The following is a 16,226-nucleotide window of genomic DNA, read 5'->3' as shown; positions in this document are numbered from 1 at the left end:
AAAAGTAGTCATCTTTTAATTAAGAAGATTGAAAATCCAAAAGAAGAATTAACTGCTATATTCAATGAGAATAGTGAGAGAACTTCACCGGACACAGATGTTATATAATAAAATAAGCATACAAAAAAATATGTATTGAAATATAGCTGTACATACTGTGTTTGTATTTAATTTTTCTTTTTAACCACAGTTAGTTTAGCTAGCTTAGTTAGTTAATCATAGTTAGTAGTTAGTTAATCATAGTTAGTTGGTAGTTAGCTGTATTCTAGCTGTCAAGTTAGTTGGAATTAGTTAGTGGAGTGGTACCCCACGTGTATATATGAACTATCAGAGTTTGCAATAAAATACACGCTCTTATTCTCTTTTCCATATCGATTTCCTTCTTCTCCTAGTTCATGTGAAGGTTCTAGAGCTCATCAATGGAGTCTCTAACAAATGGCGAAGTTTGAGATTCCAAATCCACAACTTGACATGGTATCAGAGCAGAAGAATCTCCGACTTAGTCAACTCATAAATCAAGCAATTTGAGCTGTGTTGTTCGTTTTGATTCAATTCTCAATCGATCCACACAGTGTGAGCTTCACCTTGCCTTCGATTTCATTTTCCTAAATTTTCTCCTTCTCTTTTTTACTCTGAGTTCCTTGAATTTCTTAATATGGTTGTTGTTGATCAAACCAATGTAAACAATAATAATACTGCTAATGTCGAAAATGTTGAACCTACCGTCAATTCTGTTCTAGATCCCAGTGATCCTCTCTACCTACATCTGTCGGATAATCCTGGAGCTATGCTAGTTAGTGTGACTTTTAGTGGAATTGGATATAGATCCTGGAGGCGTGCAGTTTTGTGTGGTCTTTCTGTAAAAAATAAGACTGGTTTCATTAGTGGAGAGTGTAAGCGTCCAGATCCCCAATCTCCTAAGTTTAGACAATGGGAAAGGTGTGATGATATGGTGACTTCATGGATTCTAAATTTACTTTCAAAGGAAATAGTGGATAGTGTAGAATATGCAAATAACGCTATTGAATTATGGAGAGAGTTGGAGGATCGATATGAACAAATTAATGGTGCGAGATTGTATCAGATCCAAAACAGATTAATGATATGTCTCAGGGTGTTCTGGACATCACAAGTTATTACACTCAGTTGAAGAAATTCTGGGAAGAGTTAAGCACTTTGAGTGCCAAAACTCAATGCAACTGTCAGTGTATATGTGGTGCTAAGGAAGGTATGCACAAGGCTGAACAAGATAGAAGATTGATTCAATTCCTCATGGGGCTCAATGAGGTGTACACTGCTGTGAGAGGTAACATTCTTATGATGAATCCTTTTCCTTCAATGGCATAAGCTTTCTATCTGCTAATTCAGGATGAAAAACAACGTGAGATGAGACCTTCAAATCATATGGTTGTAGAGTCAATGTCACTACATGTTAATGCTGCAAGAAATGCCAACAATTCCAGGAACAATAACTTCAGGACTAACTACACTCCTAATTCTAATTTCCCAAACACAAATAGGTCAAGACCTTTTTGTGACTACTGCAAACGTGTAGGACATACCAAATACAAGTGTTTCAAACTTCATGGTTATCCCCAGACTTCAAACAACAATCAGAACCCTAGGTACAACAGGAACAAAAGAGTTGTGGCCGATGCACACTCCAACCTATCTGATGAGATCTCAGCCAGAACTGAGGAATTTGGACCTAAGGATGAAAATCAAAATTTGAATCTGTCCAAGGAGCAATACAGCCAGTTGATCAACATACTTCAGCACTTCAACACCAGTAGTGGAGGAGAATGTTCTCAGAACACAAGTCATGGGGCTGGAACTGTAAACCTTGCTGCAGGAAACATGAACTTTGAAGATATAATAACTTGTACATCCTATATTGATTTTGGCAAGTTATCTTGTAAATGTTTCAGAACTTGGACTAACACATGGATTTTAGACTCAGGAGCCTCAAACCACTTGACCTTCAATAAAACTACCTTAGTTGATATTAGGATCTTACCCTATCCTTTGCTAGTTACTCTCCCAAATGGCTATAGAGTTAAGGTAACAGAAATTGGTAGTATAAATCTTGCTCCTCATATCACCCTACACAAAGTCATGTTTGTTCCCTCTTTCAAGTTTAATCTCTTATCCATATCCTCTTTAATTGCACAGCTTAAATCCTTGATAGCCTTTACTGACGCATGTTGTCTGATGCAGGCCCCTTCAATGAAGAGGCCTCTAGAGATTGGTAAGATTAGGGATGGCCTGTATCTCTTGTGCTCCCTTTGTTTGAAGAATGCCAGTGCTTGTTCTACATCTGTTTCTTCATTTCCTATTTCTTGTCATGCTTGTGATGTACATAGTTTGAAAACTCTATCTAGTATCTATAATCACAGTTCCTTATAGAGTCCTTCTTCCTCAAGTATAAATAATTCCATATGCAATAAAACACATGACTTTGATTCTTTCTTGTCTCACAAAGATGATGTTAATGTGTTATGGCATAATAGATTAGGCCATGTTCCTTTTGCTGTGATGGCCCGGTCAGTCGTCTCATGAGTTACCGCTCCGATTTCCCCAGTTCTGTTTTTATTGCTTTGTCTATCGGTTCTATGTGTGATCGGGTTGGTTGGTTCTGGTTCGGAAAGAATTTGGTAAGGTTTGAGACAGTTAGTCTCTTTTGAGGAAGCTTAAGTTGAAAAAGTCAACCAGATATTGACTTATGTGTTAGAGAGATCGGATATGAGTTTTGATGGTTCAGATAGCTTCGGGAGGTGATTTGGGACTTAGGAGCATGATCAGAATGAAGTTTGGAGGTCCGAAGTAGATTTAGGCATGAATTGACGAAATTGGATTTTTGGCATTTTCCGGTTGATAGATGAGATTTTGATATAGGGGTCGGAATGGAATTTCAAGAGTTGCAATAATTTTGTTGTGTCATTTGGGCTGTGTGTGCAAAATTTCAGGTCATTCAAACGTGGTTTGGTTGGGTTTTTGATCAAAGGCGAAATTTGGAAGATTTTGGAAACTTAGGCTATATTTCGATGTGTTTTGGCTGATTCGATGTTGTTTGAGGTGTTTTGAAGGTTGGCATAAGTTTGAATAAGGTTATGGGGTATGTTTGTATTTTTGGTTGAGATCCCGAGGGACTCGGGGTGATTTCGGATGGTTGACGGAGAAGTTTGGAATTTTTGTGAAGCTGCAGATTTGCTGCTTCTGTTGTTTCCGCACCTGCGGATTGGGGACCGCAGGTGCGACGCCGCATATGCAGATGATTGGTCGCAGAAGCAGAGATAAGATGGAAAGGCTGTGACCACGGAAGCGGTTGGTGAACTGCACTTGCGATGGCGCAGGTGCGGTTGGTGCATCACAGATGCGATATTGGTAACCTAAGTGAAAACCGCAGAAGCGGTTCGTTTACCGCAAATTCGGTACCACAGAAGCGGGAATTGGGCCGCAGATGCGAAGTCCCTTGGCCAGAACATATAAATTGTTTCCTTCGTGATTTTTGAGCTATTCCACCATTTTTAAGTCGGCTTTAGAGCTTTTTGGACGATTTTGAAGAAGGATTTCAAGGGAACTTTATTGAGGTAAGAATTTTGGACCTAAAACTCGTTCTTATGGTATTATTTCATGGATTAGAGCTATAATTAATGGAATTTAAAGGTTAAAATTGGGGAAACTATGGCTTGATATTGGAGACCTAGACTTGAGGATTTGAGGGACCATTTGTGGTCAGATTTTGGTACTTTTGATATGTATGAACTCGTGGGGAGATAAGGAATCTATTGATGTGAGTTTTATCGAATTTCGAGGTGTGGGCCCGACGGTCAAGTTTTGGTAATTTCGGCATGTATGCTATAAATTGATTACTTAGTCCGTCCCAAATGACTATTTTACCGCGTATTTGACTGAAATCTATTTGCTATCATCATGTTTTGGGCTGAATGCCTTATTTGGGCCTCGTGCCAATTATTTGAACCCTTAGGGGATTTTTATTGATATTTCCTCACTGTTTTGACTTTACACTTGAACTCAGTCATGCTATATTCTATTGTTTTCATAACTTAGCTATATTTACCTTGTTTTAACACTTAAATAATCTTTTAAATGATATTTTGGGCTGAGAATCACGTTTACTGTTGCTCGAATGGCTTGCGAGGATTTGGACTTAGTAAGGTCGAGGGCCTATATTGTGAGGAAACACTGATTATGATTATGAGGCCGAGGGCTTGAGATATGTACGCCACGAGGTGGCTTGTTGATATGAGGCCGAGAGCCTAGTGATGATGCCACGAGATGGCTTGATATTGCGCTTGGGCTGTAAGGGGCCCCTCCAGGAGTATGCACACCCCCAGTTAGCGCGGGTACCCATTGTGATGTGAGATATAGCCCGAGGGGCTGGTATTGTTTTGAGATATTGCCTGAGGGGCGGATTTGTTGATATTGTGCCCGAGGGGCGAACCTTTATGTGCTTATCTTCCTTATTGTCTGTCATTTACCTGCTTAATTGTTAAAAAGGCCTTTTATGAAGTTTTAAACTGAACTCAATAATTTTGAACATCTTTACTGCTTTACTATAGCATGTAATGTGCCTTACGTGATTTCTTGCTTTCAGTCTTTATTTATGATTATTACTCACTGAGTTGGAGTACTCACTTTACTCCTTGCACCTTGTGTGCAGATTCAGGAGTTGCTGATCCAGCTAGCGCGAGTTGAGAGCTCCCGGCAGAGTTTGGAGTTCACGAGGTAACTTCTTGGCGCCCGCAGTCCCGTGCTTCTCCCCCTTTATCTCATTTCTTTTCCCTTATTAGTGGCTTTGTAATAGCTTTTTAGACTTTTCAGACTTGTGTTAGAATTAGTAGATGCTCGTGACTAGTGACACCCCAATATCGGGCTGTGTTGGGTTGTATTCCGCAAATTGTTTGTATTTTCACTACTTACTTGTAGATTTATATCATGTTTAAGACTAAATGCTTATTGTTTAATTGATTAAAATAGAATTGGAAATGTGTCGGCTGACCTTGTCTTCACGAGAGTCGCCATCACGACTGGGTCCGGATTTAGGGTCGTGACAAGTTGGTATCAAAGCCTAGGTTACATAGGTCTCACGAGTCATGAGCAGGTTTAATAGAGTCTCGCGGATCGGTACAGAGACGTCTGTATTTATCCTCGAGAAGCTGCAGAACCTTTAGGAAAAGCTTCACATTCTTGATGGTAAGGACACGCGCTACCGGTCAGGATGGACGTCCACTAGTACCACCAGCTGGGGCCACTAGAGGCCGAGGACACGGTCGTGGTCGTGGTAGGGGTATAGGTGTGGCTCGCACAACAGCTAGGGCAGCATCTGCAAACCCACCGACCGCCCCAGTTCAGGATCAGGTCCCAGTTGTGGATGCTCCAACAGCACTAGGTCAGGCACCAACTATGCCCATTGTGATTCCGGGTCGTCAGGAGGCCTTGGCTCAGATTCTATCAGTTTGTACTGGCCTAGCTCAGGCGATTTCAGTCACTATAGCCGCAACTACTTCTTAGGCTGGGGGAGGCAATCAGACTCCGGCTGCTCGCACACCTGAGTAGGTCATGCAGGGACTTCAGACACTGGGGGCACATCCAGCCTAGCCGGTTACAGCTGCTCGAGATTATGTAGTTCCTACCATTCCAGAGGATGAGCAGCGTAGGTTGGAGAGGTTTGGTAGACTTCAGCCTCCGATCTTCAGTGGTGTAGAGGGCAAGGATGCCCATAGTTTCTTGGATAAGTGTTAGAGGATGCTTCGTACAATGGGTATTCTGGAGACTAGCGGGGTCGCTTTCACTACTTATCAGTTTTCTAGAGCTGCCTTCACTTGGTGGGAGGCTTTCGAGAGGCGTAGGCCTGGTTGTGCAGCACCTCTTGCCTTGTAGCAGTTATCCGTTCTCTTTCTAGAGAAGTATGTGTTGCAGTCGCAGAGAGGAGCTGCGTAGGCAGTTTGAGTGGTTGCATCCGGGAGAGATGACAGTAACGCAGTATGAGATGAGGTTCTCTGAGTTAGCTCGTCATGCGATTTGGTTGGTTCCGACAGATAGAGAGATGATTAAAAGGTTTGTTAATGGCCTCACTTATTAGCTTCGTATTCTCATGACCAGAGAAGGGGTCATTGGTCCTACCTTTGAGGAGGTTGTAGACATTGCTCGGGAGATTGAGTTTGTTTATCGCCAGGAGCGAGAGGAGAGGGAGGCCAAGATGCTTCGAGGATCTGGTAGTTATAGTGGTGCTCCTTCGAGATGTTGGTTTCAGCACGGCAGAGGCCGTCCATTCAGGCATGCTCAGCCAGCTCGCCTAGGTTATCATGGGGGTCATCGGGTCATGGTTCTCACAGTTCTCATCAGGGCCAGTCATCGCTTAGTGCCCTTCTAGCTCAGAGTTCATCATGTACTCTATTAGTTCAGGGCTCTTCTATTCCAGGTGTATCTGCTAGTCACTCCGGTGCTAGGGGTTTCCTTCAATCCCCGTCTCCAGTGCCTAGGAGCTGCTATGAGTGTGGAGAGATGGGTCATATATGGAGGCAGTGTCCTCGTCATCTTGCGGGTTCATCTCAGTAGAGGGGTCAGTCATCGGCTTCAGCGCTAGTTACTTCACCACCACCCACCCAGGCAGCTAGGGGTGGAGGTCAGTCAGCTAAGGGTCACCCTAGAGAGGGAGGTCACTCAGGCGGCGGTCAGGCCCGTTTCTATGCACTTCCAGCTAGACCTGATACTATTGCTTCCGATGTTGTTATCACATATATTGTTTCAGTCTTCCACAGAGATGCCTCTATATTATTTGATCTCGGTTCCACCTTTTCTTATGTGTCATCATATTTTGCTCATTATTTGGGTATGCTCCGTGAGTTTCTTGCTTCATCTGTTCATGTATCTACCCCGATGGGCGATACTGTTGTTGTAGACCGTGTGTACCGGTCGTGTGTGGTGACTAATGGGGGTCTGGAGACCCGAGTGGATCTTTTATTATTATGTATGGTGGATTTCGATGCCATTTTGGGCATGGATTGATTATCTCCATGTCGTGCTATTCTGGACTGTAATGCCAAGATAGTCACATTGGCTATACCGGGTATGCCACGGATTGAGTGGCGAGGTGTGACTGATTATGTTCCCAATAGAGTGATCTCATTTTTGAAGGCCCAACATATGGTTGGGAAAGGTTGTCTTTCGTATTTAGCCTTAGCGAGGGATGTCGATGCTGACACTCCCAGTACTAATTCTGTTACAATTGTAAGGGATTTTCCGATGTGTTTCCTGCAGACTATCGGGCATGCCACCGGACAGGGATATTGACTTTGGTATTGACCTGGTACCGGGCACTCAGCCCATTTCTATTTTATCGTATTGTATGGCACCAGCGGAGTTGAAAGAGTTAAAGGAGCAGCTTCAGGAACTCCTTGATAAAGGGTTCATTCGGCCTAGTATGTCACCTTAAGGTGCACCAGTTATATTTATGAAGAAGAAGGATGACACTATGAGGATGCGCATTGATTATAGGCAATTGAACAAAGTAATAGTTAAGAACAAGTATCCTTTGCCTCGCATTGATGATTTATTCGACCAGCTTCCGGGAGCGAGAGTGTTCTCCAAGATTTATCTCTGTTTAGGTTATCACCAGTTGAAGATCAGGGACTCGGATATTCTTAAGACAACTTTCAGGACCCGATATGGTCATTATGAGTTCTTGGTGATATCCTTTGGGCTGACCAATGCCCCAGCAACGTTTATGCATTTGATGAACAGCGTGTTCCGGATTTATCTCAACTAGTTTGTCATAGTCTTCATTGATGATATTCTGGTGTATTCGCGTAGTTAGGCGGAGCATGCAGAGCATTTGAAAGTTGTGTTGCAGAGATTGAGGGAGGAGAAGCTTTATGCAAAATTCACCAAGTGTGAGCTTTGGCTCGGTTTAATGGCTTTATTGGGGCATGTGGTGTCCAGTGAGGGTATTCAGCTTGATCCGAAGAAGATAGAGGCGGTTCAGAGTTGGTCCAAACCATCCTTAACCACTGAGATTTGCAGCTTTCTTGGTTTGGTAGGTTATTATCGCTGATTTGTTCAGGGTTTCTCATTTATCGCATCGCCCTTGACCACGTTGACTCAGAAGGGTACTTCATTTGTATGTTGGGATGAGTGTGAGGAGAGCTTTCAGAAACTCAAGACAGTCTTGACCACAACTCCAGTATTAGTTTTGCCATCAGCTTCAGGTTTATATACCGTGTATTGTGATGCTTTGAGAGTTAGTATTGGTTGTGTATTGATGCAGGAGGGTAGAGTTATTGCTTATGCTTCTCGCCAGTTGAAGCCCCATGAGAAGAACTACCCTGTTCATAATTTAGAGTTGGCTACCATTGTTCACGCGTTGAAGATTTGGAGGCATTACTTGTATGGTGTGTCTTATGAGGTGTTTACTGATCATCGTAGCCTCCAGCACTTGTTCAAGCAGAAGGATCTTAATTTGAGGTAGCAGAGGTGGTTGGAGTTGCTAAAGGATTATGATATTACTATATTGTACCATCCGGGGAAGGCTAATGTGGTGGCTGATGCTTTGAGCAGAAAAGCGGTGAGTATGGGGAGTTTGACATATATTCCAGTTGGGGAGAGACCTCTTGCAGTTGATGTTCAAGCCTTGGCTAATCGGTTCGTGAGGTTAGATATTTTGGAGTCCAGTCGGGTATTGGCATATGTAGTTTCTCGGTCTTCCTTATGTGATCGCATCAGAGAGCGCCAGTACGATGATCCACTCTTGCTTGTCCTTAAGGACAGAATTCAGCACGATGATGTAAGATATGCGACTATTGGTGATGATGGGGTGTTGAGGATGCAGGGCTGAGTATGTGTGCCCAATATAGATGGGCTTCGGGAGTTGATTTTGGAGGAGGCCCATAGCTCGCGGTATTCCATTCATCCGGGTGCCGCGAATATGTATCAGAATCTGAGACAACATTATTGGTGGAGGAGAATAAAGAAGGATATTATAGGATTTGTAGCTCAGTGTCTCAATTGTTAGCAGGTGAAATAAGAGCATCAGAGACTAGGTGGCTTGCTTCAGCGGATGGATATTCCATAGTGGAAGTGGGAGAGGATCACTATGGACTTTGTAGTTGGACTTCCATGGACTTTGAAGAAGTTCGATGCTATTTGGGTGATTGTGGATTGGCTGACCAAGTCCGCACACTTCATTCCTGTGTGTACTACCGATTCTTTAGAGCGGTTAGCATGGATCTATATCCAGGAGATTGTTCGTTTGCATAGTGTCCTAGTTTCCATCATTTCAGATAGGGGCACTCAGTTTACTTTGCAGTTTTGGAGGTCTGTACAGCAAGAGTTGGGTACTCAAGTTGAGTTGAGCACAGCTTTTTACCCTCATACGGACGGGCAGTCTAAGCTCACTATTCAGATATTGGAGGACATGTTGCGTGCTTGTGTCATTGATTTCGGAGGGTCATGGGATCCATTTCTACCGCTTGCAAAGTTTGCTTATAACACAGCTACCAGTCGAGTATTCAAATGGTTCCATATGAGGCTTTGTATGAGAGGCGGTGTAGATCTCCAGTTGATTGGTTTGGGCCGGGTGAGGCTAGGATATTGGGGACAGACTTGGTGCAAGATGCCTTAGACAAGGTGAAGGTGATTCAGGAGAGGCTTCGTACAGCGCAGTCGAGACAAAAGAGTTATGCTGATAGGAAGGTTTGGGATGTGTCCTACATGGTTGGTGAGAAGGTTCTATTGAAGGTTTTACCCATGAACGGTGTCATGAGGTTTGTAAAGAAAGGTAAATTGAGTCCTCGGTTCATTGGACCTTTTGAGGTGCTTTGGAGGATTGGGGAGGTGACTTAAGAGCTTGCTTTGCCATCCAGCTTGTTGAGTATGCATCCGGTATTTCATGTTTCTATGCTCCGGAAGTATATTGGGGATCCGTCTCATGTTCTGGATTTCAGCACAGTTCAATGGGATGGTGATTTGACATATGATGTGCAGCCAACAACTATTTTGGAGCATCAAGTTCGAAAGTTGAGATCAAAAGATATAGCTTCAGTGAAAGTGTAGTGGAGAGGTCGGCCTGTGGAGGAGGCTACTTGGGAGACCGAGCGGGAGATACGGAGCAGATATCCTCACCTGTTTGAGGCTTCAGGTATGTTTCTTGACTCGTTCGAGGATGAATGTTTGTTTAAGTTGGGGAAGATGTGACGACCCGACCAGTCGTCTCATGAGTTACCGCTCCGATTCCCCCAGTTCTGCTTCTTATTGCTTTGTCTATCGGTTCTATGAGTGAGCGGGTTGGTTCGGTTTCGGGTTCGGAAAGGATTTGGTAAGGTTTGAGACACTTAATCTCTTTTGAGGAAGCTTAAGTTGGAAAAGTCAACCGGATATTGACTTATGCGTTAGAGGGTTCGGATGTGATTTTCGATGGTTCGAGTAGCTTCGGGAAGTGATTTGGGACTTAAGAGTGTGATCAAAATGAAGTTTGGAGGCCCGGAGTAGATTTAGGCTTGAATTGGTGAAATTGGATTTTTGGCGTTTTTCGATTGATAGGTGAGATTTTGATATAGGGGTCGGAATGAAATTCTGAGAGTTGCAGCAGTTCCGTTGTGTCATTTGGGATGTGTGCAAAATTTCTAGTCATTCGAATGTGGTTTGGTTGGGTTTTTGATCAAAAGCAGAATTCGGAAGATTTTGGAAACTTAGGCTTGAATCCGATGTGTTTTGGTTTATTTGATGTTGTTTGAGGTGTTTTGAAGGTTGGTATAAGTTTGAATAAGGTTATGGGGGTATGTTTGTGTTTTTGGTTGAGGTCCCGGGGGCCTCGGGGTGACTTCGTATGGTTGACGGAGAAGTTTGGAACTTTGGTGAAGTTGCAGATTTGCTACTTCTGTTGTTTCCGCACCTGCGGATTCGGGACAGCAGGTGCGACGCCGCATATGCGGACGATTGGTCGCAGAAGCGCAGATAGGCTGGAAAGGCTGTGACCACAGAAGCGATTGGTGAACTGCACCTGCGATGGCTCATATGCGGTTGGTGCATCACAGATGCGATATTGGTAACTTAAGTGAAAACCGCAAAAGCGATTCGTTGACCGCAAATGCGGTACCATAGAAGCGGGAATTGGGCCGCAGATGCAAAATCCCTGGGCCAGAATATATAGATTGTTTCCTTCACAATTTTTGAGCTATTCCACCATTTTTAAGTCGGCTTTGGAGCTTTTTGGACTATTTTGAAGAAGGATTTCAAGGGAACTTCATTGAGGTAAGGATTTTGGACCTAAAACTCGTTCTTATGGTATTATTTCACGGATTGGAGCTATAATTAATGGAATTTAAGGGTTAAAATTGGGGAAACTAGGGCTTGGTGTTGGAGACCTAAACTTGAGGATTTGAGGGATCATTTGTGGTCAGATTTTGGTACTTTTGATATGTATGAACTCGTGGGGAGATAAGGAATCTATTGATGTGACTTTTATCAAATTTCGAGGTGTGGGCCCGGCGGACGAGTTTTGGTAATTTCGGCATGTATGCTATAAATTGATTATTTTTGCTTGGGCTTCGTTCCCTTAGCATATTTTGACGTTGTGATTCTGATTTTGGATAGATTCGATGCGAGTGGAGGCTGATTCGAGGGGCAAAGGCGTCGCGGGCTAGAGTTTGGACCGGATTGAGGTGAGTAATGATTGTAAATGACGTCTTGAGGGTATGAAACCCTGGATTGCACCTCGTTGTGCTATATTGAGGTGACACACATGCTAGATGACAAGCTTAGGGTCGTGCACTATTGGGGATTGTGACTTAGTCTGTCCCGAATGACTATTTTACCGTGTATTTGACTGAAATCTATTTGTTATCATCATGTTTTGGGTTGAATGCCATATTTGGGCCTCGTTCCAACTATTTGAACCCTTAGGGGATTTTTATTGATATTTCCTCACTGTTTTGACTTTATACTTGAACTCAGTCATGCTATATTACATTGTTTTCATTACTCAGCCATGTTTACCCTGTTTTAACACTTAAATGATCTTTTAAATGATATTTTGGGCTGATAATCACGTTTACTATTGCCCGTGTGGCTTGCGAGAATTTTGACTGAGTAAGGCCAAGGGCCTATATTGTGACGAAACACTGATTATGATTATGAGGCCGAGGGCTTGAGATATGTACGACACGAGGTGGCATGTTGATATGAGGCCGAGAGCCTAGTGATAATGCCACAAGATGGCTTGATATTGCGCTTGGGCCGTAAGGGGCCCCTCCAAGAGTCTGCATACCCCAGTGAGCGCGGGTACCCATTTTGATGTGAGATATAGCCCGAGGGCTGGTATTATTATGAGATATTACCCGAGGGACAGATTTGTTGACATTGTGCCTAAGGGGTGAACCATTATGTGCTTATCTTCCTTATTGCTTGTCATTTACTTGCTTAATTGTTAAAAAGGACTTTTATGAAGTTTTAAACTGACTCGGTAATTTTGCACATCTTTACTGCTTCACTATTTTACCAGCTTTTACTGCTTCATTATATCCTGTAATGTGCCTTACGCGATTTTTTGCTTTCAGTCTTTATTTACGATTATTACTCACTGAGTTGGAGTATTCACTTTACTCCCTGCACCCCATGTGCAGATTCAGGCATTGCGGATCCTGCTAGTGCGAGTTGAGAGCTCCCGGCAGACTTCAGAGTTCACGAGGTAGCTACTTGGCGTTCGCAGTCCCGTGCTTCTCCCCCTTTATCTCATTTCTTTTCCCTTATTAGTGGCTTTGTAATAGCTTTGTAGACTTTTCAAACTTGTGTTAGAATTGGTAGATGCTCGTAACTAGTGACACCCCGGTATCGGGCTGTGTTGGGTTGTATTCCACAAATTGTTTGTATTGTCACTGCTTACTTGTGGATTTATATCATGTTTAAGACTAAACGCTTATTGTTTAATTGCTTAAAATAGAATTGGAAATGTGTCGGCTGACCTTGTCTTCACGAGAGACGCCTTCACGATTGAGTCCGGGTTTAGGGTCGTGACATTTGCAAAGATGAGAAATATCACTAGTATACCTGTTACCTTCTATAATAAACAACCCTTTCTATGTTCTATATGCCCCATGGCCAGACAGTCCAGATTACCCTTTCCTAGCAAAACCAGCAACACTAAACAAGTTTTTGATCTTTTACATGTTGATCTGTGGGGACCCTATCATGCCCCCACACATGACAATTATAAGTACTTCTTAATCATGGTAGATGATTATAGTAGGTCTACATGGACTCACCTTTTGTCCAGTGAAGGTAATGCCCTGCAGATCCTTAAAGCCTTCATATCCTTTGTAAAAACTTAGTTTCACCTGACTATCAAGTCAGAAAGATCAGATAATAGCTTGGAATTCACCAGTACAGAAGCAAATTCCTTCTTTCAAACTCAAGTAATTATCCATTAAAGAACTTGTCCATACACACCACAGCAAAATGGTGTAGTTGAAAGAAAACATAGATATCTTCTAGAAACAGCTAGAGCACTTTTGTTTCAATCAAGACTACGTATAAGGTAATGGGGTGAGTGTGTTATGATAGCCACCTACATTATCAATAGACTCCCTACTATATACCTCAACAACAAATGTCCTTTTGAAATCCTATACAAAAAGAAACCAAATTACTCCCATTTGAGAAGTTTTGATTGCATATGTTTCCCCACTACACCAAAAATTCACAGGGACAAGTTTGATCCCAGAGCTATGCCTCATGTGCTTATTGGATATCCCTTTGAAACTAAAGGATATAAAGTACTGAACTTGCAGACCAGAAAAATTCACATATCCAAAGATGTAACCTTTCATGAAAATGTCTTTCCTTTTGCCGTATCACCTGTCACAGGCTCCTCTTTCCCAATTTTACCACCTTTCATCTCTGACCTGTACACTACTACATCTCAATCAACAACAGGCAGTCCACTAAGCCCAAGCACTCCTGAGACAGAACATGATCACCCCTTATCTGATCATTCACCTGTTAGCCATTTTTCACCTGGTTCTCCAGAAATACAATCTCACTCTCCTGAAGCTTTGCCAGAAAATCCTCTTGATTCCACATCACAAAGTAAGTCTCTTATCTTAGAGCCTAGGAGATTTGGTAGAGAACATAAGTTACCTGCACACCTGCAGGACTACATCTGTTCCATACCTTAGTTGAAACCAACATCTACTCCTCTATCTACTAACCCATCAACCACTCCAACTTCCCTTGATGCTTTATTTTCTTTACATAGTCATGTTCCTGCCGACTCTTTAGTCCATGATAGTCAGTTACTTATAATGAATGTTTGCAATGTTTCTGAACCATCTTCAAATGAGGAAACTGCTCTCAATCTTGCCTGGCAAGCAGCAATGACACAGGAGTTTGAAGCCCTGCATGCAAATCACATCTGGGACATAATGCCTTTGACAAGTGGAAAGCAGGAAATTGGTTGTAGGTGGGTACAAAAAATTAAACACAGAGTTGATAGAACAGTAGAAAGGTTTAAGGATATGCTAGTAGTGAAGGGATACACTCAGCAAGTAGCATAGATTATATAGAGACTTTCAGTCCTGTAGTGAAGATGACAACATTGAGAGCTCTCATAGCTACTGCAGTGAAGAAGTAGTGGCACATCTTTCAGTTGGATGTGAATAATGCATTCTTACATGGAGACTTGCATGAAGAAGTTTATATGCAAATACCACCAGGATTAGAAGTCAGCTCTACAAGTTTAGTTTGCAAGTTAAATAAGTCCTTATATGGTCTTAAGCAGGCAAGCAGGCATTGGTACTCTAGGTTGATTGAGGCACTTTGTTCAACGGGCTATGTATGTTCTCTAAATGATTACTCACTCTTCTACAAGAAAACAGAATATTCTACCATCTACACAGCTGTGTATGTAGATGATGTTATCATCACTAGAACAGACATCTCAGAGATTGCACAAGTTAAATGCTTCCTGCATGATCAATTCAAAATAAAAGACCTGGGGAAACTACACTATTTTCTTGGTTTAGAGGTTCTTTATACCAGTGATGGAGTGATAATATCTCAAAGAAGGTTTGCACTGGATTTACTGAAAGAATATGATTGTCTTTCTTATAGAAGCTTGTCTTCTCCCCTTGATCTAAGTGAAAACCTCCGAGCCAAGGAAGGAGCAGCTCTGCCAAATCCTACTTACTACAAAAAATTGGTAGGCACGTTAAACTTTCTCACTAATACCAGACTTGACATAGCCTTTAGTGTGCAACACCTCGGCCAGTTCATGCAAGACCCCAGGGAGCCACATTTGAAGGTAGCTTTTCACTTACTTAGAAACCTGAAGAGTGATCCAACTCTAGGAGTTTTTCTGTCCAATGATCATGACTGCACTCTGAAGGGTTATTGCGACTCAAACTGGGTTTCTTGTCCAGATTCTAGGAGGTCAGTTACTAGCTACATAGTCCTGCTGGGAAATAGCCCAATTTGTTAGAAGTACAAAAAGCAAGAAACAGTGTCCCTATCTTCAGCAGAAACAGAATACAGATCCTTGAGGAAAATTGTTGGTGAACTAACTTGGCTTTGCAGATTGTTCGATGAGCTCACTATTCCCTATCCTATACCTGTCTCAGTATTTTGTGATAGTCAATCTGCTCTACATATAGCTTGCAACCCTGTTTTTCATGAACGGACAAAACACATCGTGGTTGATTGTTACTTTGTGCGCGATAAACTCCAAGAAAAGTTGATTTCTCTTCATCATATTGGTACAGGTGCACAATTAGCAGATGTACTCACTAAAGCTCTTACTGGTGTCAACCATTCTGCGATATTGACCAAGTTAGGTGTGAGAACCTTATCTCCAACTTGGGGGGGGGGGCGAAAGGGGCCCCTACAGGAGTCTGCACACCCCCAGTGAGCGCGGGTACCCATTGTGATGTGAGATATAGCCCGAGGGGCTGGTGTTGTTCTATGACATTGCCCGAGGGGCGATCCTTTATGTGTTTATCTTTCCTAGTTGCCTGTCAGTTACCCGCTTAATTGTTAAAAAGACATTTTATGAAGTTTAAACTGAACTAAAATGACTTTACATATCTTCACTGATTCACTGTTTTTACTGGCTTTTACTGCTTTATTATAGCTTGTAATGTGTCTTACGTGATTTCATATTTCTCAGTCTTTATTTATGATTATTACTCACTGAGTTGGAGTACTCACTTTACTCC

General features: G+C 42.5%; 1 protein-coding gene across 1 annotated transcript in view; it reads left to right on the top strand.

Annotated features, from left to right (window-relative positions):
* Positions 1-655: 655 nt before the first annotated feature.
* The window catches only part of LOC142162140 (uncharacterized), a 36,166-nt gene continuing 20,595 nt past the window's right edge, over positions 656-16,226 (top strand). Inside the window, exons 1-9 of the mRNA XM_075218456.1 lie at positions 656-1,000; positions 1,114-1,299; positions 1,369-2,061; positions 2,218-2,355; positions 4,685-4,749; positions 13,721-14,103; positions 14,296-14,561; positions 14,663-15,444; positions 15,589-15,840. Of these exons, the coding sequence (XP_075074557.1) occupies positions 656-1,000; positions 1,114-1,299; positions 1,369-2,061; positions 2,218-2,355; positions 4,685-4,749; positions 13,721-14,103; positions 14,296-14,561; positions 14,663-15,444; positions 15,589-15,840 (3,110 nt within the window). The remainder of the gene's footprint in view (positions 1,001-1,113; positions 1,300-1,368; positions 2,062-2,217; positions 2,356-4,684; positions 4,750-13,720; positions 14,104-14,295; positions 14,562-14,662; positions 15,445-15,588; positions 15,841-16,226) is intronic.

The sequence above is a fragment of the Nicotiana tabacum genome, chromosome 7 (assembly GCF_000715075.1).
Source record: "Nicotiana tabacum cultivar K326 chromosome 7, ASM71507v2, whole genome shotgun sequence".
Classification (NCBI taxonomy): Eukaryota; Viridiplantae; Streptophyta; class Magnoliopsida; order Solanales; family Solanaceae; genus Nicotiana; species Nicotiana tabacum.
This window is presented reverse-complemented; position numbering and strand designations above follow the sequence as displayed.